This window comes from Lynx canadensis, chromosome X, assembly GCF_007474595.2.
Source record: "Lynx canadensis isolate LIC74 chromosome X, mLynCan4.pri.v2, whole genome shotgun sequence".
Lineage (NCBI taxonomy): Eukaryota > Metazoa > Chordata > Mammalia > Carnivora > Felidae > Lynx > Lynx canadensis.
This window is the reverse complement of record NC_044321.2, coordinates 20120131-20146513: the sequence shown is the minus strand read 5'-3', so window position 1 is coordinate 20146513 and position 26383 is coordinate 20120131. Positions and strand designations below refer to the sequence as shown.

Sequence of the window (26383 nt, the reverse complement as noted above, 5' to 3'; positions counted from 1 at the left end):
GCTACTTGTCTTTGGAGAAACCTACACGGGTTTCATGGCAAGTCAGAAATAGCCGAAACCTGGGGTGCCCGTATGGCTCAGTCGGTGAAGCGTCTGACTCTTGATTTCGGCTCAGGTCATGATCTCGCGGCTCGTGAGTTCGAGCTCTGCATCGGGCTCTGTGCTGACAGTGCGGAGCCTGCTTGGGGTTTTCTCTCTCCCTCTTTGCCCCTCCCCCACTCTCACTTGCTCTCTCTCTCAAAATAAATAAACTTTAAAATATGTTTTTAAAAAAAGGAAAGCTGAAACCTGATGTAAGATAAATAAAATTCTGTTCTTTTTAATACTCCTGTTTAGTTACAAAATGGATAATAAAGAAAGTTTATTACAGCTGGCTCCCAATACCCAGAAGTCTAGTGATGAGTGGTAAATCCTGATGCCGTTCACCAAGTATGTTCTCCACCATCCTATTTACTGCTTTCTCAGCGGTCTACACTGGGAAAGGAAAAACACCCAAAAATTCGGATTAAAAAAAAAAAGATGATAGGTCACACTAATGGCAAAATTCTCACGTAGCAACAGTGCTCTCTCAGGTTGGTGGCAGTCCCCTGCTCTGAAGTGCAGGGTAGAGGGCAGTGCTGTTATCGACTGCTGTTCAGGGCACCCGGTGGGTAATGGAAGCAACGAGAAAGAAGATGCTATGCTAGCTCATGCAGGCTCTAACAATGAATCCACGGGAATCTGGATCTGGCAGATTTCCTTCGGGAAAAACTGAGGCAGCTATCGTGCTGTGGGAAACACCCACTCTCTATAAAGTGACAACATCCATTAAGGGGTTGAACACTGACCTCTGACCTGCATCTCTAACGCAGAACCTGTGAGCGCTAAAGCAAAGTCCTTGACCATGCCCACAAAGAACTTTGACATTCAGGAAATGATAAAGAGCAATCATAAACACATTACCCAAAGCAACAGGAAACTACAGGTGGCCTATAACCACCAGCATTTATTTCTCTTAAAGATGGGAAGAGTGGCTCCAAAAATCATGCATGAGACAGTGCTAAAAACAGTCATTCATCTCCTCTCCTGGTGAGCTGTGCTGCCCAGTGTGACCGCTTCACTGAGAAGGAACGGGGGACACGGCTGGCTCCCGAGATCAGCAAAAGCAGGCTCGCTGCTCTGGCCTTTACAGCGAGTGAGGCTGCCATTCACACAAAACAGCAGCTGGTTACCACCTGCGAATTTAAGTCCCGTGTTTGACAAACAGAAATCTGTACGGTGAGGTCAGGCCTTGCCCAGCCTGTAAGGAGGAGGAGAGAGAATACAGAGATGCTTCTACTCGGGAATACCCCAGCAAAGTCCCTTCTGCTGTGGCAGTGTATTGACTACAAATACGGAGAACCCAACAGACTGTGAAAGCAGCTTTGATTGCATACGTTCTGGAAGAACGGAGGGGCGAATATCCTGAAACGGCAGCCTCAAGTCTTTCCACATTTTGACCCCACTGCAAGTAAAATACATTTTTGGTAGACGTTTGAGAGGGAACTGGGTTTATCTTTAATTTTAAGTGCCCACACCCTAAGAATCAGTCATTCCACTTCTAGGAACCCAACTGACACAAAGACTTCCACGTGTTCACAGATTTTCCCACCCTCCAGATACAGACCCACACACACCCTGCACCGCTCATTACAAGGAATATGGGGAAATTAGAAATCCCAAATGTTCACTCACCGGTAGATGATTAAATAAATCACGGCAGTTTACGCTGTGGATAATCTCTAAATGCCATTAATAAACGCAAAGATCTTCAAGGCGAAAGTGAAAAACACCAGTGACAGCACATGTATAGTTTCAACTCCATTTACATAAAAAAAAACCAAAGCTCTGTACAGTCCCGAGACAGTAGAGGACTCTCACTTTTTACTCTACATTCCGTATTGTTTGTATTTTTCCAACGAGCATGTCTCTTTTGTAACTAACAATTAAATAAAGGTAACATGTAAGTAAGTATAGAATCCTATGACGAAGATAACAATCAGTCATGACCCTACTATCCAGAAAGCTGCTGTATTTTGGTGCTATAAATCCTCCAAAATATTCTCCAATGAACTTGCACTACTACAAACTTTGATAGGCTGTGTTTAAAAAGCTCATCTTTTCCCATACATTCAATATTCTTTTTTTAAAAAAATTTTTTTTGAAAGAGAGAGAGAGCACACGTGAACACGCAGCATGGGGAAGGGGCAGAAGGAGAGGGGGACAGAGGATCTGAAGCAGGCTCTGCGCTGACAGCAGACAGCCCGATGCCAGGCTGGAAGTCAAAAACCGTGAGATCATGACCTGAGCCGAAGTCGGAGGCTTAACTTAATGAGTCACCCAAGTGCCCCTCAATATTCTTTCAAAGCATTATTTTGAATGGCTGCTTAGTGTTCTATCTTATGAGTGTACCACAATTTATTTAAATAATCTTCTTGTATGGAAAACTTGGGTTGTTTTCTCACTTTTCTGTGTAAGAAAACCACTGTGATCATTATTCTTATACGTACATCTGTGCACACCTTACTTTCTTAGAATACATTTTCTGATGGTTAATTTACCAGACCAAAGAATAAGACCACTACTAAATTTAATTTACTAGGCCAAGAGAAAGGACACCAGTAGCATTTTCTGAGAAAGGCTGTACCAATTTAAACTTCTACCCAAAATGTGTAAGTGTTGGTGACAGAGTGACAGAGTAGTTTTCTGGGCACCAATTCAAAGCATCACAACGTTTTAATCACTGCCACTTTGAAAGACAACATTTCTCTATTTTTGTTTGTTGTTCTTTGATTAGTCTAGTTAAACGCGTTCCCGTATGTTTAGTGACTGCTTGGCATTTGTTATTTTGAGAATTGCCTATTTACAGGTTTGTGCATCTTCTACCTTGATCACTTCTGTTCCAAGAACTCTGAGTTCTAACAGATCACAAACCCCTGTACAAAAACTCCTTACAACAATATACCTAGGTGACCTAGGAGATAGAAAAGTTTTAAAAGATATAAGAGGAGAAAGTAGCATACTTTTAGGATCTCATTGAAAGGTAGCTAAGGTATCAGATTTTTAGTCAACTTCCTTGCATTTAAGGTTAAAATTATTTTTCTTTTACCATTAAATTCTTCAACTTCCAGCTCTGGGGCGACCAGGTAATACTGTTCACACAGCATCTTGGCGGTTTCATATGCATCTGTAAAGAAAAAAAAGAGTTTAGCTTTCGACACAAGCAGATAGACAGACATACAGATACATAAACAAAATCAGGGCAGTTTCTAACCAGACGGATTTAGAATTATAGTTTTTTTTACAAAATAGTCTTTTTTGGCTGTAATAGAATTGTTATGACTGAACCAAAATTTCTCTTCCTTTAAAGTTTTAATGACTACAAAAGTATCAAAATACTGCACTAATGACAATATGGCCAGTCGTCTACTAACCATACATTTATTTAACTTTTAAATATTCCTAAAAGGTATTTTTCACGAAAATTTATCAACTGTACTTTTTTTTTTCAACGTTTATTTATTTTTGGGACAGAGAGAGACAGAGCATGAATGGGCGAGGGGCAGAGAGAGAGGGAGACACAGAATCAGAAACAGGCTCCAGGCTCTGAGCCATCAGCCCAGAGCCTGACACGGGGCTCGAACTCACGGAACGCGAGATCGTGACCTGGCTGAAGTCGGACGCCCAACCGACTGCGCCAACCAGGCGCCCCTCAACTGTATTTTTTTTTTAATTTTTTTTTTTCAACGTTTATTTATTTTTGGGACAGAGAAAGACAGAGCATGAACGGGGGAGGGGCAGAGAGAGAGGGAGACACAGAATCGGAAACAGGTTCCAGGCTCTGAGCCATCAGCCCAGAGCCTGACGTGGGGCTCGAACTCGCGGACCGCGAGATCGTGGCCTGGCTGAAGTCGGACGCTTAACCGACTGCGCCACCCAGGCGCCCCTCAACTGTACTTTTGAACACCATGCAACCTGACTAAATTGCAGCATAAGAGATTTGTTGTTACACTATTATTGACTATACTCCCTCGGCTGTACTTTTCATCTCCGTGACTTACTTATTTTCTAACTGGAAGATCGTACCTCTCTACCAATTTCACCTATCCACCCACCCGCCCTTCTGGCAACCACCAGTTTGTTCCCTGTATTTGTGAGTCTGTTTGTTTGTTCGTTTGTTTTGTTGCTTAGATTCCATAGGTAAATGAAATCATATGGTATTTGTCTTTCTCTGTCTGACTTATTTCACTTAACACAATACCCTCTAGGACCATCCATATAGCCATAAATGGCAAGATCTCATTTTTTATGGCTGAGTAATATTCCACTGTATGTAGATACCACTTTTTCTTCAACCACTTATCTATCGATGGACACTTGGGTTGCTTCCGTATCTTGGCTACTGTAAGTAATGCTGCCATAAACGTAGGGGTGCCTATATCTTCGAATCAGTGTTTCTGTTTCCCTTGGGTAAAAACCCCCGAGTGGAATTACTGGATCATACGGTACTTCAATTTTTAGTTTTCTGAGGACCCTCCATAATGTTTTCCATAGTGCCTGGACCAAATACATTCCCCCAAGAGTGCAGGAGGGTTCCCTTTTCTCCACATCCTCACCAGCACTTGTTATTCTTGTCGTTTTGACACTAGCCATTCTGACTGGTGTGAGGTGCTCTATGTGGGTATGATTTGCACGGTGACTACACTTACTGTGGTGAACAGTGAGGTATGTATAGAATTGTTCAATCACTATGCTGTACACCTGAAACTAATGTAACATTGTATGTCAGCTATACTTCGAAAAAAAATTTCAGTTAAAATAAAAACTAAATGACATTCCAGGAAAGGCAAAACCATAGAGACAACAGAAAGATCGGTGGTTTTCGGAGGTTCAGGGGGAGGTAGGAAGGGCAGGGATGAACAGGTAGAGCATGGGGCGTGTTTAGGGCACTGAAACTATTCTGTATGTACTGCAATGGTGGGCGTATGACATTATGCATTTGTTAAAGGCAACAGAACAGCACAACACAAAGAGTGAGGCTGAATGTAATCCACAGGCTTTAGTTAATAATAATATACCAGTGTTTGTACATGAACTGAAATAAAAAGGATTTTAAAATAATCTTTTTAAAAAATAATACTGCCCAAAGTCTTAAGATGTGCCAATTATTTGTAATGAATTATCAGTAAGTATTTGCTGGAAGAAGGGATTTCCATGGGCCACACACTCTAAGTTATCGGGGACACTACCATAGCTTAAAAAGGTCGTCCAGAAGTTACTTAAAGGTAACACAGTGGGGCTGATATTTATCAAGGTCTGAGGAACAAGAGTTCACTTCTAAAAGGAAAAAAAAGACACAGGGTAAGAAGATCTGGGCTATTAAAGAAATAGCTGGAACAGAATTCAGGCAGTTAGATCTCAAAAGATGGAAAACATTCAGAAAGCAAAAGTGCATTATTATAGACTGCATGGGTGCCTTTTCTCTTGAACTATAAACAATCTGAGGTCAGGGTTTGTGTTTTCCATGTGGTTTGTAACCCATACAGAACTTAGTACATATCTATTAGATGGTCAATACATATTCCTTCCTTTGATAAATTTTAAGCCTTTTGATAATTTATTTTAAAAACAGCTTTACTGAGGGGTGCCTAGGTGGCTCAGATGGTTAAGTGTCCGAGTCTTGGGTTCAGCTCAGGTCATGATCTCATGCTTCGTGGGTTTGAGCCCCACGTCGGGCTCTGCGCTGACAGTGCGGAGCCTGCTTGGGATTCTCTTTCTCTCCCTCTCTCTGCCCCTTCCCTGCTCGCACTGTCTCTCTCAAAATAAGAAATAAATAAACATTAAAAAAACAGCTTTTCTGAGATACAATTCTCATATCCACATAAGTCACCCATTTAAAGCATATATACAATTCCGTGGTTTTTAGTGTATTTTCAGTGCTATGCATCCGTCCCCACGATCAATTTCACATTTTCATCACCAGGGAAATAAACTCCATGACCACGGGCAATCGTCTCCCTCCACCCAGCCCTAGGCAGCCACGGGTCTACTTTCTCTCTATAGACTTGCTATTCTGGACACTTGACATAAGTGGAATCACACAATACGTGGCCTTTGGTGCCTAGCTTCTTTCACGGAGCAGAATGTTTTCAGGGGTCACCCATGTTGCAGCATCTAGAAGTACTTTATTCTTTCTCATCGCTGAACAGTGTTACACTGTACACAAACACATTTTGTTTCTCCATTCATTTGTTGAGGGACATCTGGATTGTTCCCCCTTTTTGGCTATTATGAATAATGCTGCCATGAACATTCACGTCCAAGTGTTTTTTGTAAACATGTTTTCATTTCCCTTGGGTATATACCCAGGAGAGGAAAGCTGCATGATCACAAGGTATCACAATGTTTAAACATTTGAGGCACAGCCAGAATCTTTTCCAAAGTGACATTTTTTTTTAAAGTTCACCTTCACAATTTCTAAAGATCAGATACTCAGATTACTTTAAAACGCTTCATAGGTGCATTTGCAATATTCTCACCTGGACACCAGCTCTTTGGAGACAGGCTTGTGCTTTTTTCATATTCCTCACATCAATACTGTGCATAGAGTGGATACTTGTTTAAGATTCAAGAGGTAAGAGAAAGAGGGAAGGAAGGAAGAAAACGGGAGGGGGGAAATAACGCCTACAGAATTTAAGTGTGTTAAAATTTAACACTGTCAACCTAAAATAATATAAAGATTCAGGTATGTTCCGACCAAAAAGCTTGGTTCATTTACCTCATATTGCTACCCAATTAAAATTTTACATAATATTTGACCTCAGAGTAAAAATTCTAATTACTAAACTTTTAGAATCAAACCTCTGTAAAGAATCACAAATACGGACACTGGAATAACTATGACAAGATGAAATAATGAGGGACAGCCAATTGAAATGTTAGTAAGAGGAGAAAAGTATTTTTAAAATGAAGAGTTGATCAGTGTGAAAACAGACGTTAAAGTAGCATTGAATTTAAACTCTAATAAAAGAAAATGAAAATTTGGAATTATACTAAACTCAAGTTTTTTTCCTAGAGTGTAAGAAATCTCATCAAACATCTGTAAAGTAGTTTCATAAAAAGATAAGAAATCAACACTCCCTCTTTGCTTTGGCTACACCACTCAACAATGCTATATCTCCACCTAGTGACACGAGAGCACAGAGCCGACCGAGAGCCTCGAAGGCCACTTTCTTTAAACCAATGAATAATGAAATCTGAAAATGGAGCTTCGTTAACCACATACAGAGCCGACACACCTCCACAAAACAACTCCTTCAAGTATAGGACACCTTTAAAGATGTTTAAACATCGTTCTTCCATCCACTATAGATAGAAAAGAACCCAGTCCCACTAAATGTGCTAGTTCCTCATGGCATTAGCTTGGCCAGGAGCATGAGATTATAACAGCATTATTCAGAAAAGGTATTATGTAAATGTAACATGGGCAAGATGACAGAGCCCAGAAAGAAGCAGTCAACTTGAAACTCAAAGACCCAGTATGATTCCTAAAACCACATGTGAATAAGGATTTTTAAACCCTACTACTAATTACAGTGTATCGATGCTGTAATTAAAAACTGCATTATGGAGGGACCTGGCTGGGTCAGTTGGGAGAGCATGCGACTCTTGATCTCAGGGCCGTGAGTTCAAGCCCCATGTTGGGACTAGAGCTTACTTAAAAAAAAAAAAAAGAAAGAAGGAAGGAAGGAAGGAAGGAAGGAAGGAAGGAAGGAAGGAAGGAAGGAAGGAAGGAAAAAGAAATGCATCATGATCCTGAAAAACTCAAGACATTACAACAAGATTCACATACACCAGCCAGCCAAAAGTATTTGTGGGGCAGTAATGGTAAAATCATATATTCATATTCATAAATTCCCATAACACATTATAATACCATGGACACAAACATGCCTAGTAAGCATTCCTTAGGTTGAAGAATCTTCCTGCCCATGAGAAAGTTCTCAAAGTGTAGTCAATTACACTGATGACAGATGTTCTTTTTGGTCAGACTGGGAACCAAAGGTCCAGAGTGTTTTCCAAACCTGGCTGTATGCAGAATTCATTACCAAGTTAAAAAAAAAAAAAAGTACACATTATAAACGTACCCCTGGAGATTATGATACAGTTGGTCAATACTGAGGCCTGGGAATCCATATTTTATTTTTATTTTTTAAACGTTTATTTTGAGAGAGAGAGGGAGAGAGAGGGAAAGAGGGAGAGAGAGGGAGGGGGAGGGAGGGAGGGAGGGAGAGGGGGAGGGAGAGAGGGAGGGAGAGAGGGGGGGAGAGAGGAAGGGAGAGGGGGGGAGACGGAGAGAGAGGGAGAGAGGGAGGGAGAGGGGGAGGGAGAGGGGGAGAGGGAGAGGGGGAGGGAGAGGGGGAGAGGGAGAGGGGGAGGGAGAGGGGGAGGGAGAGGGGGAGGGAGAGGAGGAGAGGGAGAGGGAGAGGGAGAGGGAGGGAGAGAGGGAAAGAGGGAGAGAGAGAGGGGGAGAGGGGCAGAGGGGGAGAGGGGCAGAGGGGGAGAGGGGCAGAGGGGGAGGGGGAGAGGGGGAGAGGGGGAGGGGGGAGGGGGAGAGGGAGAGGGAGAGGGAGAGGGGGAGAGAGAATCCCAAGCAGGGCTTGAACTCACTAACCATGAGATATGACCTGAGCCAAAATCAAGAAGTGGACGTTTAACTAACGAAGCCACCCAGGCACCCCTGGGAACCCACATTTAAAAAAAAAGTTAGCAAGTAATTGTGAAGAGAAGCTAGATGTGGCTGGAAAGCCAAAGCTAGGTCATGCTAATTCTGTCACTGCCTCTCAGGACATGAATGATCATGGGGTACGGGGGTGCATGACATCACATGCATAGAGAAACAAAAAAAATCTGTTTAAGTTAAACAATGTAAAAATGAAAAAGCTTTAAAACAACATAACCAAAATTCAGCTACTGGTTTATTAATCCATTTCCTTTATTCTCGAGTAAAATGTAAGTTCTATTTACAATAAGCTTCCTAATAAGACTTCTATTTTTTTTTTTAATTAGAAACCAAAATTTTAGGGGCTCCGGGGTGGCTCAGTCGGCTGACTGTCCAACTCTCAACTTCAGCTCAGGTCATGATCCCTTGGTTGTGGGATCGAGCCCCACATCGGGCTCTGTGCTGACGTAGAGCCTGCTTGAGTATCCCCCCCCCACCTCTCTCTCCCTTCCTCCCCCTGTGCCCCTCTCCCCCACCTGCGCACTTGCTCTAAAATAAAGAAACCCCAAATTTTATGTATGATAATTTACTAAATCACATTTATCAGCAATATATTTTGTCTAGTATTTACCACCAATCTTTAAAAGGAAGTATCAGGAAATCACTACTGCTGTCACTGAACCTAGGTGCTATCCATTGTTTTAAAATATCTGTTTTCAGGGGCGCCTGGGTGGCGCAGTCGGTTAAGCGTCCGACTTCAGCCAGGTCACGATCTCGCGGTCCGTGAGTTTGAGCCCCGCGTCAGACTCTGGGCTGATGGCTCAGAGCCTGGAGCCTGCTTCCGATTCTGTGTCTCCCTCTCTCTCTGCCCCTCCCCCGTTCATGCTCTGTCTCTCTCTGTCCCAAAAATAAATAAACGTTGAAAAAAAATTTTTTTAAATATCTGTTTTCAAGGAAAATAAAGTATTGATCGTAAAGTAACTAACAAAACTGTGGGTGTGACACATATATACTTTCCCAGGCAACCCAAACTGTAAACACACAAGACTAAATATATTTTATTTAAAAGGGTAGGCAGGGTTAAGGGGCACCTGAGTGGCTCAGTCAGTTAAGCATCCGACTCCTGATTTCAGCTCAGGTCGTGATCTCACGGTTCATGGGATCAAGCCCCAGGTCGTCGTGCCCCACTGTCAGTGCAGAGCCTGCTTGGGATTCTATCTCTCTGCCTCTCTCTGCCTCTCTCTGCCTCTCTCTGTCTCTCTCTGTCTCTCTCTGTCTCTCTCTCTCTCTCTCTCTCTCTGACCCTTCCCCACTCATGCTCTCTCTAGCTCTCTCTCACTCTCTCAGAACAAACATTTAAAAAAAAAAAATTTTAAAAGGTTCACACAGCAAGTAGTTGAACAGATTCAACGTAACAAGGAATTAGTTTTTTTTAAAAAGCATCCAGGAAAATTTAATGGATTATGGAAGTTATTTCATGAGACTTTTTTATTAGAAGACTTTCCTATTCAAAATTCACCACAGAATTCTGCTATCAAATAATAACCTCTATCGCGAATACACATAATCATTTGCTTACAAGAGGCTGAACAAGGATAAATTTGAGTGAGTGCTGAAAAAACAAGCCTGAAGGTGTCACGGTCCCTTACTTGGGTCTAAAAGGATACAAAAAGCTGTCAAGCTCAAGATTAAAAAGCCGCTGCCAGAGGAGTAACATAAAGCACCATAAAGCATTACAAAGTCATAGATAATGCTGCTCTTAGGAAGCCTTGTAAGCTATAAAGCGATTCTAGTAAGGTATGTTTACCATCCTTCTACCCAAAACCCATCCCGAGTGGGAACCAGGGTTTTTGAAAGCACTGGACCTTCTCCCACTCTCCCAGCCACAGCCAACTAGACAAGTGGGGGGCAGAACACCTACCGTAGGGCGACCAACCTACAGGTTGGTCACAATCCTCACATCTGTGGTCGTGGGCAAGAAGATGGACTGGGCCAACTAAATTCGTTTTTTGAGAAATTAGGATGGAGACAGGCAGGGCAGGAGACACAAGGACACGCTGAGAGTTATCATGACTGACCTAGAGGGCCTGGGGTGGCCACCAATGCCTTAGACGAGCTGCCCTAAACAAGCGTCAAGGCTGCAGACAAGAGAGAAAGGCAGAGGGGCCGGGGCGCCTGAGTGGCTCAGTCAGTTAAGCGTCCGACTTCGGTTCAGGTCATGATCCACAGTTCGTGGGTTTGAGCCCCACGTCGGGCTCTGTGCTGACAGCTCGGAGCCTGGAGCCTGCTTCGGATTCTGTGCCTCCCTCCCTCTCTGCCCCTCCCCTGCTCACACTCTGTCTCTTTCTCTCTCTCAAAAATAAACAAACATTAAAAAAAATTAAAGAAAAAAAAAACATTTAAAAGAAAGGCAGAGGGGCCATGGCTTGGCAGCCTCAGTTGCAAAGATACACAGTAAACAACCTTGTTTTCTGTTTCCCGGGTCCAGTGTAGCTCCAACTGTGAAGTGCTTCCTGTCCTTGGATTATCATGGGACCTACTAGATTTTTTTTTAAGTTTATTCATTTTGAGAGAGAGAGAGAGAGAGAGAGCGGGCAGGCGAGAGGGACAGCATGAGTGGGGGAGAGGCAGAGAGAGAGAATCCCAAGCAGGCTCCGCACTGTCAGCGCAGAGCCTGACACGGGGCCCAAACTCACGAGCTGTGAGATCATGACCTGAGCCAAAGTGAGAGGCTTAACCGATTGAGCCGCCCAGGCGTCCCCCCTACTAGATTCTTTTAACGTATCGGTTTCTTGTGTTAACATGAGCGGGCCTCTGTTACCTGCAACCTCGAGAGCCCTAAGTGAGAGCGTAAGACATTATCTCTGAACCAGAATAATGACATGCTCTCAAGATACCACTTGTATGCTATTATGCTAAGCAATAATGGCATGTAGCAACAACACAGGCAAACTAACATCACTGTGAAAGCTGACTTTTGTACCAAGTATTTAAGTCTGTACCTTTAAAAGGATCTTACCATAGGATTTTCCATTTTATTTCCTGGTTTCTTAACAAAGAAAGAAGAGGAAAGGGTCACAATGGAAGGCACCTCCCAGAGGATAATAGGAACAGCTTTACAACACTAATTCCAGCATTCGCTACCACGAGTCTATAATTTACAGATGGCGAAGGTAGATATTAATGTGCTAAATAGGCAGCAAGGAGGCATGCTTCAATGTTCTGCACATTCGATCAGTGTTATGCAAGATGCACCCCACGTTTACACATTTATACAACCATCCAGTCAAAAATAAAAATGTCCCTACCCTTCTACATAAAAGTAGTTCCTGTGGTCTGTCTCAGGAGACCTAAGTATGGTATCATTGTTAGTTCATTAGAGCTGTGTAAGGCTGTGAAACACATGCGCATATGGAGGCATGTGTGTGCACGCCCAGGTCACGTGGGCTTCACATGTGACTGTGCTGAACTCGGGCAGGATCTTCACAGCTGAGAAAATCAAGAGTAGAGCTGTCATTAAAACCCGGAACCCCTGCTTCCTCTACATCAAGCTTCCTAAAACAAAACAGAAGGACAAAAATAATCAAGACTGAGACAGGATGTGAGAAGGCCAAAAAACCTGAGAAGTCTCATAGGATGTGAGAAGGCCAAAAGGCAATGAAAAAAATACCAGCTACTCGAGAAAGAGGAAGGGAGCAGCAAGACTTCGCTAAGAGTCCAAAGACACAGACACAACTTTCTTCCACTCTCTGACAGTTCCCAGGAATACTGGGACTGGCTGTGACACGTGGGCCCTTTGAGACCTTCTCATCATTAGAGAGACTCGGGGGCCTTTTTGCTAGAAAACCCAGAAAAACTTCTAGGCCTTTTGACCGCTGGTGCTCTCTGCTTTGTTCGTTCTCTCTCAGTCTTATTTTGAGCCAGAAAGAGCCTGTGCTCAGGTGTTCTGACACTCAGAGAATTGAGAGGAGGGCCCAGAGGCAATGAAACGGGAGGTGACTGTTAAGATTGGCTTTAGTCCACAGGGAGAAGAGACCTTCAGGTTTCCTTCTAGGTTGCCCAGTCCATTTCGCCACAGTAGGAAAGGTACCTGATTTAAGGCCAATACCCCGGTGAGGAATAAAGACCATACACACTGGGCTGGAAAAACCATTCGTATACAGAGATGATGAGTATAGCTGATGAGATATAGGAAGGACTCCAACCATACTGATACAGAGGACGGAGAAGAGGCTATGCTGTCAGATGTTCAGTTCATCCAGGAAGGTCATGAGTGATGGGCACTCACGCTGGACAAGATGAAACAGACAAATACAATGGATCTTGTAGAGACAAGGATCACTCACCGTATTTGTGACTGCATACTCATCTGTAAATGCGGTATGAGCTCAAATGTATAAAACAATGTTCTCACTGAGTTACAAAAATGGGTCATTTTTATTCTCTTTACCCCTGCCCTCCTTTTCTGAACTTCCTTCAATGAGCACTTTTTAGTATTTTGCGAATATGGCATTAGTCCTCTTAACTGACCCAACTGCGAACACGAGCTGGATGACCAACAAAAACGCTCGATAACGTGGGAAGCCCTAAAGTAGAACTATTATTATAAACGTTAAGTTCGACTGCACGTTTGAATATACAATTACTCCCCCGCCAACCTTTCCATGGAAGGCCAAAGCCTCTTCGTTCCATATGGATCGGTTTTGGGCTCTAGGTCATCTTTCTCAGGTAAGTAACACCACATGTATCTATGAATTCCAACTCCTACTCCTTGAAAGTCTACTAAAGGTAAAGATACCTGTGAAGCAATGTGAGTTCAGGTTCCTTCTGCGATTTTTCCTCAGTGCTGCCCTGTAACCTAAGAGTTATCTGTTCCCTGTCACTTCATTACATTTTTAAGAGACTCTTCTTTATCAAGTCTTTCCGAAGCATTCAACTTGATTTTAATGGAGAGAAATCTTTTTTCTACTCGTATTTCTTCAGTTTACATAATATTTATATAAATTATGGAGTCACAACAGGTGGAAAACTTATACCAATGGTTTGAGGACAAGTAAGTGGCCCTTAGTAAGCATCCACCTCACCAGGTGGAAGGAGCATAAGAGCATTCTACAGAGTATGCACGAGCATACTCAGCGTGCCGTGGGGACCAGGAGGCATGATTTGCGAAGGGAACGAAGGTGGCAGAAGAGTCGATTGTGTGAATGTAGCTTGATGTGTTTCTGCACTTTCAGAATCTGAAACCACGCTCCGCTGCTGACTTCCTTAAGGGAAGAGGCTGTCGAAAAATGCAAAATCTGGTTTAAAAGATAAAGTAGGAGCGGGGAACACGCGGGCCCTTCCTCCTGACCACGAGAGCGAACGTGTGCTGGGGGAAGCGGCAATGGGAGTGGCAGAAGGGCATGGAGGGTAGCGGGGGATGATTTTCCTAGGCACTGGCATCGCCAGGAATCCAGGCTCTAAGTCATGCCCACAAGCGGCAGAAATGATTAAATGAGGACACAGTAAGCTTTATTCACAGTACAGCAGTGGTGCCATTGGGTACAGGGTGGAGAAGGGCAGGAGAGAGAGTGGAGCCGGAGCTGTGAGTAAGCACGGGAGGGGGCGGGGAAGGGACCTATCTGGCCCACGGTCAGACCGTGCCCACAAAGGACAAAGGAAGTGGAGCCGTGAGGTAGACGGGAGGCATAAACATCTACTTTCTGTCTTTCAAGTATCAACTGAACCGCTTTGCACATCTCTTCAGCTAGTTTTCAGTGCAAAACTTCTGTCCCTAGGAGTGACGCGAAAGCAGAGACGATCAATTCCAGCCGTTGAGAAATTTGCAGCGCAGTTAGAGGGACCAACGAAGTACGAGGAAGGCCGGGACCGGGGAGCATGGAACAGGCCAGGTAAGAGCAGCGCAGTCAGTAGGTGCCGCGAACCCACAGGTTCTTTTCACCTGAAGAGTCAAGGGCAGCGGGCTCGTCCTCATCCTCTCTTACGAACTGACTCACGTTAGCGCCGCTTCCTCCCTCTGCTCTGAGAAGCGCTACCAGTTGCCTAGAAGTCTGTTACTTATCTAATTGTATTGATTCGCGGTTTAAATCTCTCTGAAAATTAATGAAAGACTGCCAAGAAACAATGAGATGATAAACATGAGTCTGTTTTCTACAAGTTGATCGTGAATAATGGCCAGCATATGCCAAAGTACAGATCACACTATAATGAACCCTGACGTACCCATTACTACACTCAGCGGTGTTCAACACACGTCAGTCTTTTCTGCTGCAATTCTGAAGCAAAACTCACATGTCATTTTATATCACGTGCGATATTTCAAAGATACCTTTCTAGAAGCTAGGACTCTTTCAAAAAACATAATCACAACATAATACCACATGTAAAAACAACAGTATTTCTTCAATGTCAAATATCCAATTGTCTTATACATGTCCTAAATGACTTTTATAAATGTTTCACAGCTTATGCCAGAAAGGAAAGTAAAAGGTGCCAATCTATAATATAATTGACGGTATAAACGAGAAGCCAAATGACTTGTACGAGACCCAAGGACTACTCCTGGGAAACGTGCCTACAGTCCCTGCCGGGTGAGAGCCCTGCTTTAGGAGCTCTCTCTAGATCAACTCATTTAACCCTATGACAAAGATGACTTACCAACAGCACCATTTTACAGATGAAGAAACTGAGGCCCGAAGAGATTACCTAACACGTTCAAGGGTGCCCAGCTAACCCAAATGTCCATCAACTGATGAATAAACAAAATGTAGTATATCCATCCACTGGACCATTACTCAGCTGTAAGACGGAATAAAGTACGGACCCACATGCGATGTGGACGAGCCTTGAAAACATTCTGCTCAGTGAAAGAAGCCAGACACAAAAGGCCGCATGTTGTGTGATGCCACTTACGAAAGTGTCCAGAATAGCAAGTCTATAGAGAGAAAGTAGACCCGTAGCTGCCTAGGCCTGGGTGGACGGAGACGATTGCCAATGGTCATGGAGTTTATTTCCGTGACGAAAATGTGAGGCTGCCTGTGGTGATGAATTCACAACTCTGCACCTGTGCTAAAAACCACTGAATCGTGTGTATACTTTAAATAGGTCAATTGTACAGTATGAGAATTCTATCTCAATAAAGTGGGGTTTAAAATAGTAAATTATCAAAAGGATTAAAATTTGTCAAAACAAGGAATGTCTATTGACCATCTTATGGGCATACGCTAAATTCAATATGAGTCACAAAACCAATGTAAAACACAAATGCTTATAGTTCAAAAGAAAAGGCATATATTCAGTACATAATCAAGTTCCTGTGCTTTCTGGATTTGTGCCTTTTTCTCTACAAGCGGGCAACTATCTGAACCAGGCTTTCTGATTCGTAAAAGCCAGTGGGCTAGGGTCTGATGAACACAAGCCAGGACAAGACCGATCCTGCTCCCCTTCTACCCTGGGGCCTGCAGAGGTCATGATCAACCACAGGGTTATCTTGTGAGCGAGCAACCTATAGGATTCCTAGGGAGCTGAGGCTGGGCCTATATTCACCTTATAACTGACATCATTTGAATGAATGTGTCCTAAGTAAACAGAGGCCAGAACAGCTCAATGATCCTTGGGTGTGCTAAGGCCACCATGCCGGGGTCCCCCTCCCTGGGTTTAGCAACACCCAGGCTATGCAAACGGCACAGATCTTCCTTACCTATCGCTGCTAAAGGTCTGGTCTGCTCCCCCACTGCGGAGGCTGCACCTGTTAGGCCATCTACCTCGTCCCTCTAAGCTCAAACAGCAAAGGTCACTCTGCTTGAGGTGGGCTTGAGAGCTTGGCCAAGAAGACAAGGCCTTCTTCTGCCTCCCACTTAGCTACACAGTTTAGAAAAAGAGCAACTAAGCTCCTTGATGAAAAACGGGGAGGACTGTGGCCATGAAAACTCGTGCGTGTTTAGGGGAAAAAGAGGAGGGCCACAGTAGGAGATATAATCTTTGGGAAGGAGCAGTTTGGGGATCTGAGGCTGCACAGAGTAACCATAACACTGAAAAAAAATTGAAAAGGTCCAGGCAGGTGGGTCACTTAAAACAAGTAAGGCTTTGTGGAGGTAACATTTATTTTAAATGAACAACGAGGAAACTGCTGTTCAAATTACAAGTGCCTGGGTCCTAGGACGTATGGCTGCAGGGCTCCATTCTACCCTGAGGCTACTAGAAGGGTGTCTGGGTGGATGGCCAGTGAACCCATGAAGCTCACATGCCACACAGATGCCTGAACCTGGGGTGCACATCAAAAGGATGTTGAGATGTTACAAACCTGTGAATTCAGCTGAATTTTATAACACGGATTTATATTTCCTGGAAGTTTCAGGTACTGGTAGCAATCCAAACTTAGAATGCTACTTAAGCTACGCAACAGTTCAGTGTTTAAGATAAAACTATACGTAAAACTCCAGTCGATGAGGTAGAAACTCCCATTTTGAACAGTGCTAATTATCCATCTTTTCCTGAACTGTCACATATTTGGCACAAGTGGCTTGGGCCCAGCCCGATGAATGAGCCAAGAACTTAGCAGCATAACGCTAGGGTTGCCTCAATGAGACCACAATCCCATTTGAACTCCAATCACTAACACGATAGTGGTCTCCTTACCTTTCACTACGTCAGCCACATTACAGGTGGGATCGATACTTCCTATGTGTTTAGGATGAGCCGGATTAGTATCACCACCAAACAGAAGAGCTAAACAAACACAAAAGGGAAGGGAGAGATTAAAAGCAAAGCAGGCAACTGTAGGCTTACAAGCTGTAAAAGGATTGTCTTGTTTTTAAGAATCATTTTAGCATCCGCACTGACTTAAAGCGACAGAACACATATAATGGTGGCTGATTGGCTCCACTGGACCGCCGGGTGCTATGAGTGGGTCCGAAAGCAGTGACATGTGCCAGATGTCCAACCCTTTTCTTCCTGACCCAATGTGACATGGAGGAAAAAGTTATTTTCATCCTTAGCCAAGTTTATCCACCTTCTCCATACCACTCCAGACAGTGATTCCAACATTCACAACATATTTAGAAACCGCAGACTGCCCTGTCGGTGCAGGCTTGCAAAGTATCTTTGCTGTGAGCACCTCAAGTGCCTCCGTAACAGAGATTGTTCTCCAGAGCAGTCTACACGAATAGTATCCATTCAAGTATTTTTTTTGCTCATTTTTAAAAGTACGTTCAAACAGTTTCACAACACACAACATCTGTGAAATTTTACTCCTGAATAAAAGCCAAAAGGAGCCCTCAAGGACAAAGTCATCTAAATCCAAATGTTTATAGGTGTAGTTATTTTCAAATCGGACAGAAATTGGGGATAACTTGGATTCCACAAAAGCGAATGCTTAAATAAAGCAGGGGAGGTTTCAAATTATGCAAAATGACAAATAAGGGCATTAGGCCAAAACCTATAGTTCCAACTGATCAAGTGGAAGAAAGAGGGGCACAACCTTGCTTAATCAATGACCCAAAAACATGTACATATACACGTACACAGACACAGTAGGTCACAAATCATGTAAGTAGTTTAAATCAATAGTAATTAGGTTGTTTTTTCATTTAAATTTCCTATAAATTGTTATACATTCCTATTTTTAAAAGATATTCATTTGGGACCAACCCACATGTATTAATTATTTAACATTCACTTATCCAAACAAATTAGTAAAGATGTTCTGCCTATGTTCTGCTTCAGCAAAGAGGGTGATTTAGACCCTAGACATGGAGGTGCTTTTTCGTAACAATTATGAAATCAGGCAAAGAAACAAGGCTGAAAACGAGCCCAAAAGTTTTTTGTGGCAAGAATTAGTTTTTTTTTTCTTATCTGCTTATCATCCTGGTGAGGGGACTAAAACTCTGCAAGAGATTATGGTTTCACAATTCACTTAATCTGATTTCAGTGATCACTGTGAAATTAAAGATCAATTGCCTCAGGCTCTCTTAATGCCAATTTAATATTCCCAGGATCAATGTTTTTAAAACCAACAAGGAGACCACGTAACATCCCGAGTAAAACATCCTCTCGGAGCATCCTCCCAGGGACACATCCAAGCAGTGCGATGCCTTCACTAGGAAGGTAATGGCAGAGGCTTAAAGGGCGAGCAGAGTTCCAGTCTCTAATATGAGCATCAAATTTCAAGGGTCTCTTTTAACAAAGAATGCTAAAGAATAGCTTTTTAACAGACAGGATTTACTTGGGAGAAACTAAACTAGAAATGAAATTTCTACATACAAAAATGCAGATCAGTACATTCTAAATCAAGCAACAGGAAAACATTGGGGAGAAATCACTCTGGGTACCCATTCAAAAGTGGACCAAAACCACAACTTACTGTGCTGGTTAATAAGCATGCGGAAAGAGATGCGGTTGGTATAGAACCGATCCAGAAAATACTGGATGTTACTGCTAATGAACGGATCAAACCCAAATTTCTCCTTGTATTCAATCACTCCTTGTGCCATTGTAGGAACCACATCATTGTGTCTATTTCTGACTTTAATCAGAACTTGCAGAAAGCTGTGTAGGAGGGAAACAAAAAGAGGTCAGTCTTTATATTTCATGGTCTGATGCATGAACTTCCTCGCTCTGTCTCTGGAGTTTCTATGTGCTGATATTTTTTTAAGTAGAGACATAATCATTATAGGCTACAAGGAACTATTCATGAGAAACTAAACTATTACCCAAGTTTTTGTGTGAAACCTTCTATCGAAATTCTTTCAAAGACATAAAAAGTAAGAGGTTCTAGTTAAAAAAAAATGCTCAAAGATCTTTTTAGTAACCCAGTGACTTTCTGGAAAAGCAATCACATATAATACAGGTTCTATAAATTTTTGGTGAATAATTGCAGAACATATTAATATTTCTTCTGACAACATGAGGACAGTCTCCCCATATCTCCAAGGATTTATTATAAAGTCTCAAAGCAACAGCTTCCATGAATAAACAACGCGAAATTTCTTAAGAGTAAAATTTTGAAATGAATTTCTCATAGCAGTAAAACAGAGCGACAAAATATAGATAGAACAAAGGCAATTAAAACAAACCTACAAGTATTATGGTATATTACTATAAAGATACAGAGGGGAAAATATGTACTAAGAGTGGTAACTAAGAACAGAAAGACAAGTCAATGGAACCAAATAAAAAGCTTGGAAAAAGGCGCAAAGGCAAGTAAGTCTGTGTACATAAAAACTTAGCATATTTATAAAGTGGTGTTCCAAGTCGATAGGGAAACAATCAAATTAGTTGGGACAGCTGGCTAACAATTTAAGTCACATCCCAATTTCAAGCCTTAAGCCAAAAATTTAGTTAAAAGATTTAAATGTGAAAGAATGAAACCACAGAAAAAATAAAAGAAAATCGGGTGAATAAGTATATAGTATACCTTGGGGTAAGGAAGGCTGGTCCAAGATGAACACCATAGGTAGAAACCATGAAGAAATAAATGATAGTACTATGTAGAGTTTCAGCAATTCTATAGGGATACACAATACAAAGGCCAAAAAACAAAAAAACAAAAAAACAAACAAACAAACAAACAAAAAAAAAAAACAGGGAAAACTACATTTACAAGAGCTACTGCTATCCTTAATAAAGGAAAAGATGAGCACCCCAACAGAAAATGAGGCAAGGGATCTGGTGTCAATGGGAAATTTACCACAGAGAAAATGCAAATGCCAGTAACTTCTCCTTCAAAACAGTAACAGTAAGGCAAAACAACACAATAAATACTATCCTCCGCTTATCAAACTGGTGAATAACAACCAGTGTCATCTAATGTTTGTTTATTTTTGACAGAGAGAGACAGAGCATAAGCGGGGGAGGGGCAGAGAGAGAGACACACACACAGAATCCGAAGCAGGCTCCAGGCTAGGAGCTGTCAGCACAGAGCCCGACGTGGGGCTCAAACTCACAGACCGCGAGATCATGACCTGAGACGAAGTCGGATGCTCAACCGACTGAGCCACCCGGGCGCCCCAATAACCAGTGTCATCTAGAGCAAGGAAGCATAACTGATGCATTTCTAGGGGCAATTTAACAGCATATATCAGAAGACCAAAGAGAGTCATTCCACTCGCAGGAACTGATCCCAGGAAAGTAACAGGACAAGGCCAACAGCTGTATTTAAGAGCTATTTTTTAGAGCCCTGTTTAGAGTAGCAAGAAAAATACAAACCATTCTAAAACTCAATTGACAGGAGGTCAAATCACATGACTTACCTGCAGATGGATCATTTTGAAACCATTAATAATGGTATAGAGATCTATAATGCCCACAGTTATTTTTGTAAAACATTGTGCACATATAAAAATATGGATGCCTGGGAAAAAGTATGGAAGGAAAATGTTAACAGTGGTGGTCTCCTGATAATGGAAATTTGGAGTGACTTTCTTTTTACTTATCTGAATAGTCTCATGTTTCTCAGTGATGAAATACTTCTGTAACCAATACATACATACAAAGACATCAAAGATGAATAAATCAACCATGAAACTGAAAGGTCATAATTATCCAGAAGACATTTCAAAACGGACAGTTTGTCCTCTACGTAACGTTCTTTCCAACCTATTTAGAAATTAAATATCACTAATGCTTAAGATTTCATTATAGTAGAGAAACACCTCACCTGACTGGAAGGAAGGAGACTTGCCTCAAGGGCTCAATTCTCAGAAGCTTCCCCAGTCTTCCTGGGCTCTTCTTAACTTTATCATCATGGGAAGTAACCTTGTGCTCTAAGCCGCTTTCACTTTACTTAAATGATCTCCCTGCCCGGGACTCCTGTATAACCTCTCCCAGACTGGAAAAGGCTACCACCATGAGTAAAGCCACTCGCTCACCTTCCTTTCCTTCCTTCGCCAGGAGCAGCGGGCTTCTGAAAACCCAACTATCTTAACTAGCTGTGTGAACCAGGGCAGGCCATCAAAACTCACTAAGGGAGACTGATTATCATTATGATCTCACACACACTGGACCCAGCACTTGGCAGTTTCCAAAGCGGGCTCATGTCTGTAAGTTGCATCTGACCGATAACCTGTTCCAGAAATTGAGACAGGATTCCGGGAAACATACAGCTGCAATATTATATACTTCCACCAATCTATACCCTACAATTTGAAGCTAGAGAAGTCATCCTAATGGCATCAAGACAAACTGTTACTAGCTAATGACTTCTGAGAAAATGAAGCTCCTAGATGCAATTCATTTAATTTGAATACCTTAAATGGCAGCAATGGCTTCTAGCAATGAAAACACTGCATCTGGAGCTCTAATCCAATGCCTCCCCTCCACAAGTCACAAATCCATCAACAAAACACCTAGCAAAGTATAAAACAGGTCAGGATTCTTCTTCCTTAAATTTTAATTTACAACTAAACTGGAGCTAGCTACTCAAGGCTCAAACTGGCGGCTCGGGCACTACGGAACGTTGTAAAGAACAATGTACTAAGGAAATGGAACAATGACTTACGGATCCAAGTTCTGCTACTAGCGAATGTTACCACGTGGGGCAAGTCAGTTCACTTCTCTGACTTCAGTTCCCTGAGCTGTACATTGAAAGGGCTGGGTTCAATGCCTCGAGCTAACGTTGCTTGCATAACGCAAAGTTTCTTGGTTCTTTTTCCGGAACGCCTATATAAGGCGTTTGGTGTCACAACTATGTGGACCAGGCTTCTACGTAGAAATTCTTCAGGACAACAGGCCTGCCCTGCGTATTCGCTCGTGTGGACGCGAAACAGGAGGAAAGTGATGTGAAGGGGATACTTAATTTCTCTTGGGGGTAAAAAAGAAAACCACACTCAGAGCTGGGGTTAGTGTTTTTCAGTTAAATGAAAATGAAAAAACAGAAACATTTTCCATCAGCAAGAGAATTTGAGAATTCAGCAGTCTTCATGCGTAATAGCAACAAGAGAATTCAGGTCATTATATTAAAAGCACACTCATTTATGCTGCTCCAAAATAAAAGCATTATAGTTTTTCCGAGCTCAAATGTTATATCGCCTTGAAAATTAAAAAAAAAAAAAACAACATCTGTAAAGGACTGAATAGATAAATTCATGTCTATATAGAGGCCACTGCATTCTTAAAACCACCACTAGGTGGAACATTTACTGCGATATTTACAGTGAGGGGCCTGCGCCAGTTCACCATGAGTAAAAGTAGTAAGAACTAGACCGTGAAACAATGTTGAAGTCATTATTCCTTTTGTGCTACGTTAAATTCTTAACTCAAATTATTTAAAAATGTGACGTCAAGTTGTTACCCATTAACAAACCTAGGGCTTTTGTCCAAATTAAACTACTTGGTTCTTAATGCCACGAGTTCCATTTACCAACACATTTTTTAACGTAGAAGTTTGTACTTTCAGGTAAGTTTGGTACCATACTTACTTATCCAAGACCTGTGGATCCTCAGGGCTCTTATTCTCGTATTCTAGGAGTTCAAGAAAGCTCTGCATATACCTAAAAAAGATGAGTTACTGTGTTAATTGCCTACTGGGTTCATTGCCATCCATTCCTCCTTTCCCACGTCCTAACAGCAGCCCAAATTTTCACTCAGGTATCTCCCCTATCTCTTCCTCCCCCCCATGTAGCCCAGGTGCTACAGGGGAAGCTGATGCCATGCAAAGCTCCTGGGTGGCCTGATTTTTCTCTGGGTAATGGTATTTTTCTCGTCACTAATGACTAACTAGTCCAATAGGCATTCCCCTGAACACAGGGACTGGCTCAGGAATGGTCATACCGCCCCAATTCAGGCCAGTGAAAGAGAAGACATGGTCGAGGACTTTGGGAAAGAAATTACCTCGCTCTGCTTTTTGTACAGTGTGCCATGTGGGTGTGGAGCCTGGAGATGTTGTAGCTATTCTGTCACCAGGAGGAAACCCAGCCTGAAAATAAAGCTAATGCCGTGGAAAGCAGGGCCTAGATAACCTCATGAATCTCTGAATTGAACCAACACCAAAAGCTCATCCTTCTGGCTACAGGAGCCAATTTATTGTTTCGTTGGGTTTTCTGCTATTCACAAACATATTCTAACTGGTACACCAAATCTACAGTTTGATTAGCCAAAAAGTACATATCTACTGTTAAGAAACACTATGTGACACTAAAGCACACGCTACGAACTTGGAAACTACAAATAAATGTTCCTTCTCAGAGTTAAACCAATCTCATCAATACTGCATTGGAGGAGAAGGAATGCCTCTCTGGTCCTCAGAAACAGCTTCTGGATTAAAAATAGCTACATATCTCAATCAGGGTCAGTACAGGAAATAATGTGTCCAAAATAAATATCTGGAGAACAGAGAAAAATGGGATTGAGAGAGGCACATTACTGGAGCAGCTGTATCCAGACAGAACCTGCTGGATCTGGAGGGGATTCAGAGATGCCAATTACTCAGACGTGCGCCATCTCTGCTTTGGATCTGAACATGCCCGGAAAGAATTATCCCTGAATATAATTATTTCGAACAATTAATTACCACTAATCCTACTAACCAGCTTTGGAGAGAGGATGAGGTACTCCAACAACAAAAACTGACTGTGGAGCACACAAATACATCAACAGGAATAATATTTTATTAATCAGCCTCACTTGAACTTTGTAACAATGCATGACACTAAAAGTATGCTCATCTCCAGATATATTTTTTAAAAGCCTCTGGGCACATCAGGCTATGAGTTAGGTACTGTTGAAATCTTCAGGTCAAACCTCTCGGAAAGGCCAAAGTCAGCCATACGCAGCAAGGCCCTCTATCTAACACGCCCGCAGAATTCTAGGGAGGTAACCCATCCTTTCCAAAGGGGTAGTTCATCTAAAGAGCCAAGTCATGAACAGAGAGGAGCCAAAGATCACGTGGAGCTGCCCAGCCCCCAAGTCAAGAGAACAAGGAGAACACGCTCTAGCGAGGTGGGCTTCACAGCCTGTTGTAAGTAAGAGTCACTATTAAGAGGAAAAGGAAACAACAGCTAAGCACAATGTGTGATCCTAAACTAGATTTCTAAATTGGGGGGGGGGGTTTACTTAAAACAAAAAGAGCACTGTTAGGCCAGTGGAAACAAGTTGTCCCATATTAGAAAATATCACTGGACTGGGGCACCTGGGTGGCTCAGTCGGTTAAGCATCTGACTTCGGCTCAGGTCATGATCTCACGGTTCATGAGTCCAAGCCTTGCTTCAGGCTCTCTGCTGTCAGCACAGAGCCCACTTCAGATCCTCTGTCTGTCTGTCTGTCTGTCTCTCTCTCTCTCTCTCTCTCTCAAAAATAAACATTAAGGGGCGCCTGGGTGGCGCAGTCGGTTAAGCATCCGACTTCAGCCAGGTCACGATCTCGCGGTCCGTGAGTTCGAGCCCCGCGTCGGGCTCTGGGCTGATGGCTCAGAGCCTGGAGCCTGCTTCCGATTCTGTGTCTCCCTCTCTCTCTGCCCCTCCCCCGTTCATGCTCTGTCTCTCTCTGTCCCAAAAATAAATAAACGTTGAAAAAAAAAAAATTAAAAAAAAAAATAAATAAAATAAACATTAAAAAAAAGAAAATATTACCGCGTCAATGTTAAGTTCCCAAATTTGATAACCATACTATGGATTTCTAAGAGTTGTTCTGAAAGAGATATATACTAAAGCATTTAGGGGTAGAGGGACATGATGTCTACCGTTAACCCAAATGGTTTAGGGAAAAAAATAATGTGTATCATATATGTACCACATGTGTGATATACCATAAACATACACACATACATACATACGTGACGTGCATAGAGAGAGAATGAATATGAGAAGAGCAGAAGACATGCTGCCAAATGTTAACAATTAGTGAATCCGGGCGAAGGTATATGGGAATTCTTGCTACTAGTCTTGCAAACCTTTCTGTTACATTGGGAATTATTTCAAAATTGAATTTAAAAAAAAGTTAAAAATGACATGCATAAGTTTGGAATGGCTATGGAAGACAAATATGAGACAAAAAAAGAGCTGACCCGGTCATCTGAGTCTATACTTTGCCAGCAAATCACTTTGAAGCCCGTGAAGTAACTTTTACATAAGCAATAGGTTTGACTGTCAGCCTCCGCCACCAGGCCCAGGGGACTTGACGGTCATCTAGCCAACCTACAATCCCCAGGATAATGACCCTGATAGTGAATTCACATTTTCTGGAGAAAATTTTCTGATGATGGTCTCGAAGCAATCAAGAAGTCTCACGCAAACAAACACTCGTCGATCCGGAAATGAGCTACGCATCTGGGGTGGAAAGCAACCTACTTTGAGAGCCAAGTCACCGTGGCCAGCTCTCTGACCCGCCCCGGACCCCAGGGCCCCCAAGCCTGCCACAGCGAGGAGCCGCTGCTTGTCTGGAACGGAGACTGGTGCCCACCCAATATACTGCTTCTCAGACAATTCAAGCTTAGCCCTAAGAACAGATTATAATTAATATTACTGAGGAATCACGGCTGAATGTCCATTCTCCTTCAGTAGCCTGGCTGCCATTAACCCTTTAAATGCCAACTAATTAACAGCTCCGTTCGCCTTCTATCTGTCCCCATCATTCCCTTCCCCTAAAATGCTGTCCCTGCCCCTGCCCCCTCCACCCATCTACCCAGGGGCAGTGCAAAGCCACAGCAGCCTC

General features: G+C 42.6%; 1 protein-coding gene across 4 annotated transcripts in view; it reads right to left on the bottom strand.

Moving 5' to 3' along the window:
- PDK3 (pyruvate dehydrogenase kinase 3) overlaps positions 1 to 26383 on the bottom strand; it is a 67681-nt gene that overhangs the window by 17566 nt on the left and 23732 nt on the right. For 3 of the 4 annotated variants that reach the window (XM_030306186.1, XM_030306184.1, XM_030306183.1), the window contains exons 3-6: positions 23155 to 23226; positions 19101 to 19285; positions 17378 to 17467; positions 3128 to 3205 (exon numbers count right to left, since the gene is read on the bottom strand). In XM_030306186.1, coding sequence (XP_030162046.1) covers positions 3128 to 3205; positions 17378 to 17467; positions 19101 to 19285; positions 23155 to 23226 — 425 coding nt within the window. The remainder of the gene's footprint in view (positions 1 to 3127; positions 3206 to 17377; positions 17468 to 19100; positions 19286 to 23154; positions 23227 to 26383) is intronic. The other variant, XM_030306185.1, reaches the window with a different exon arrangement.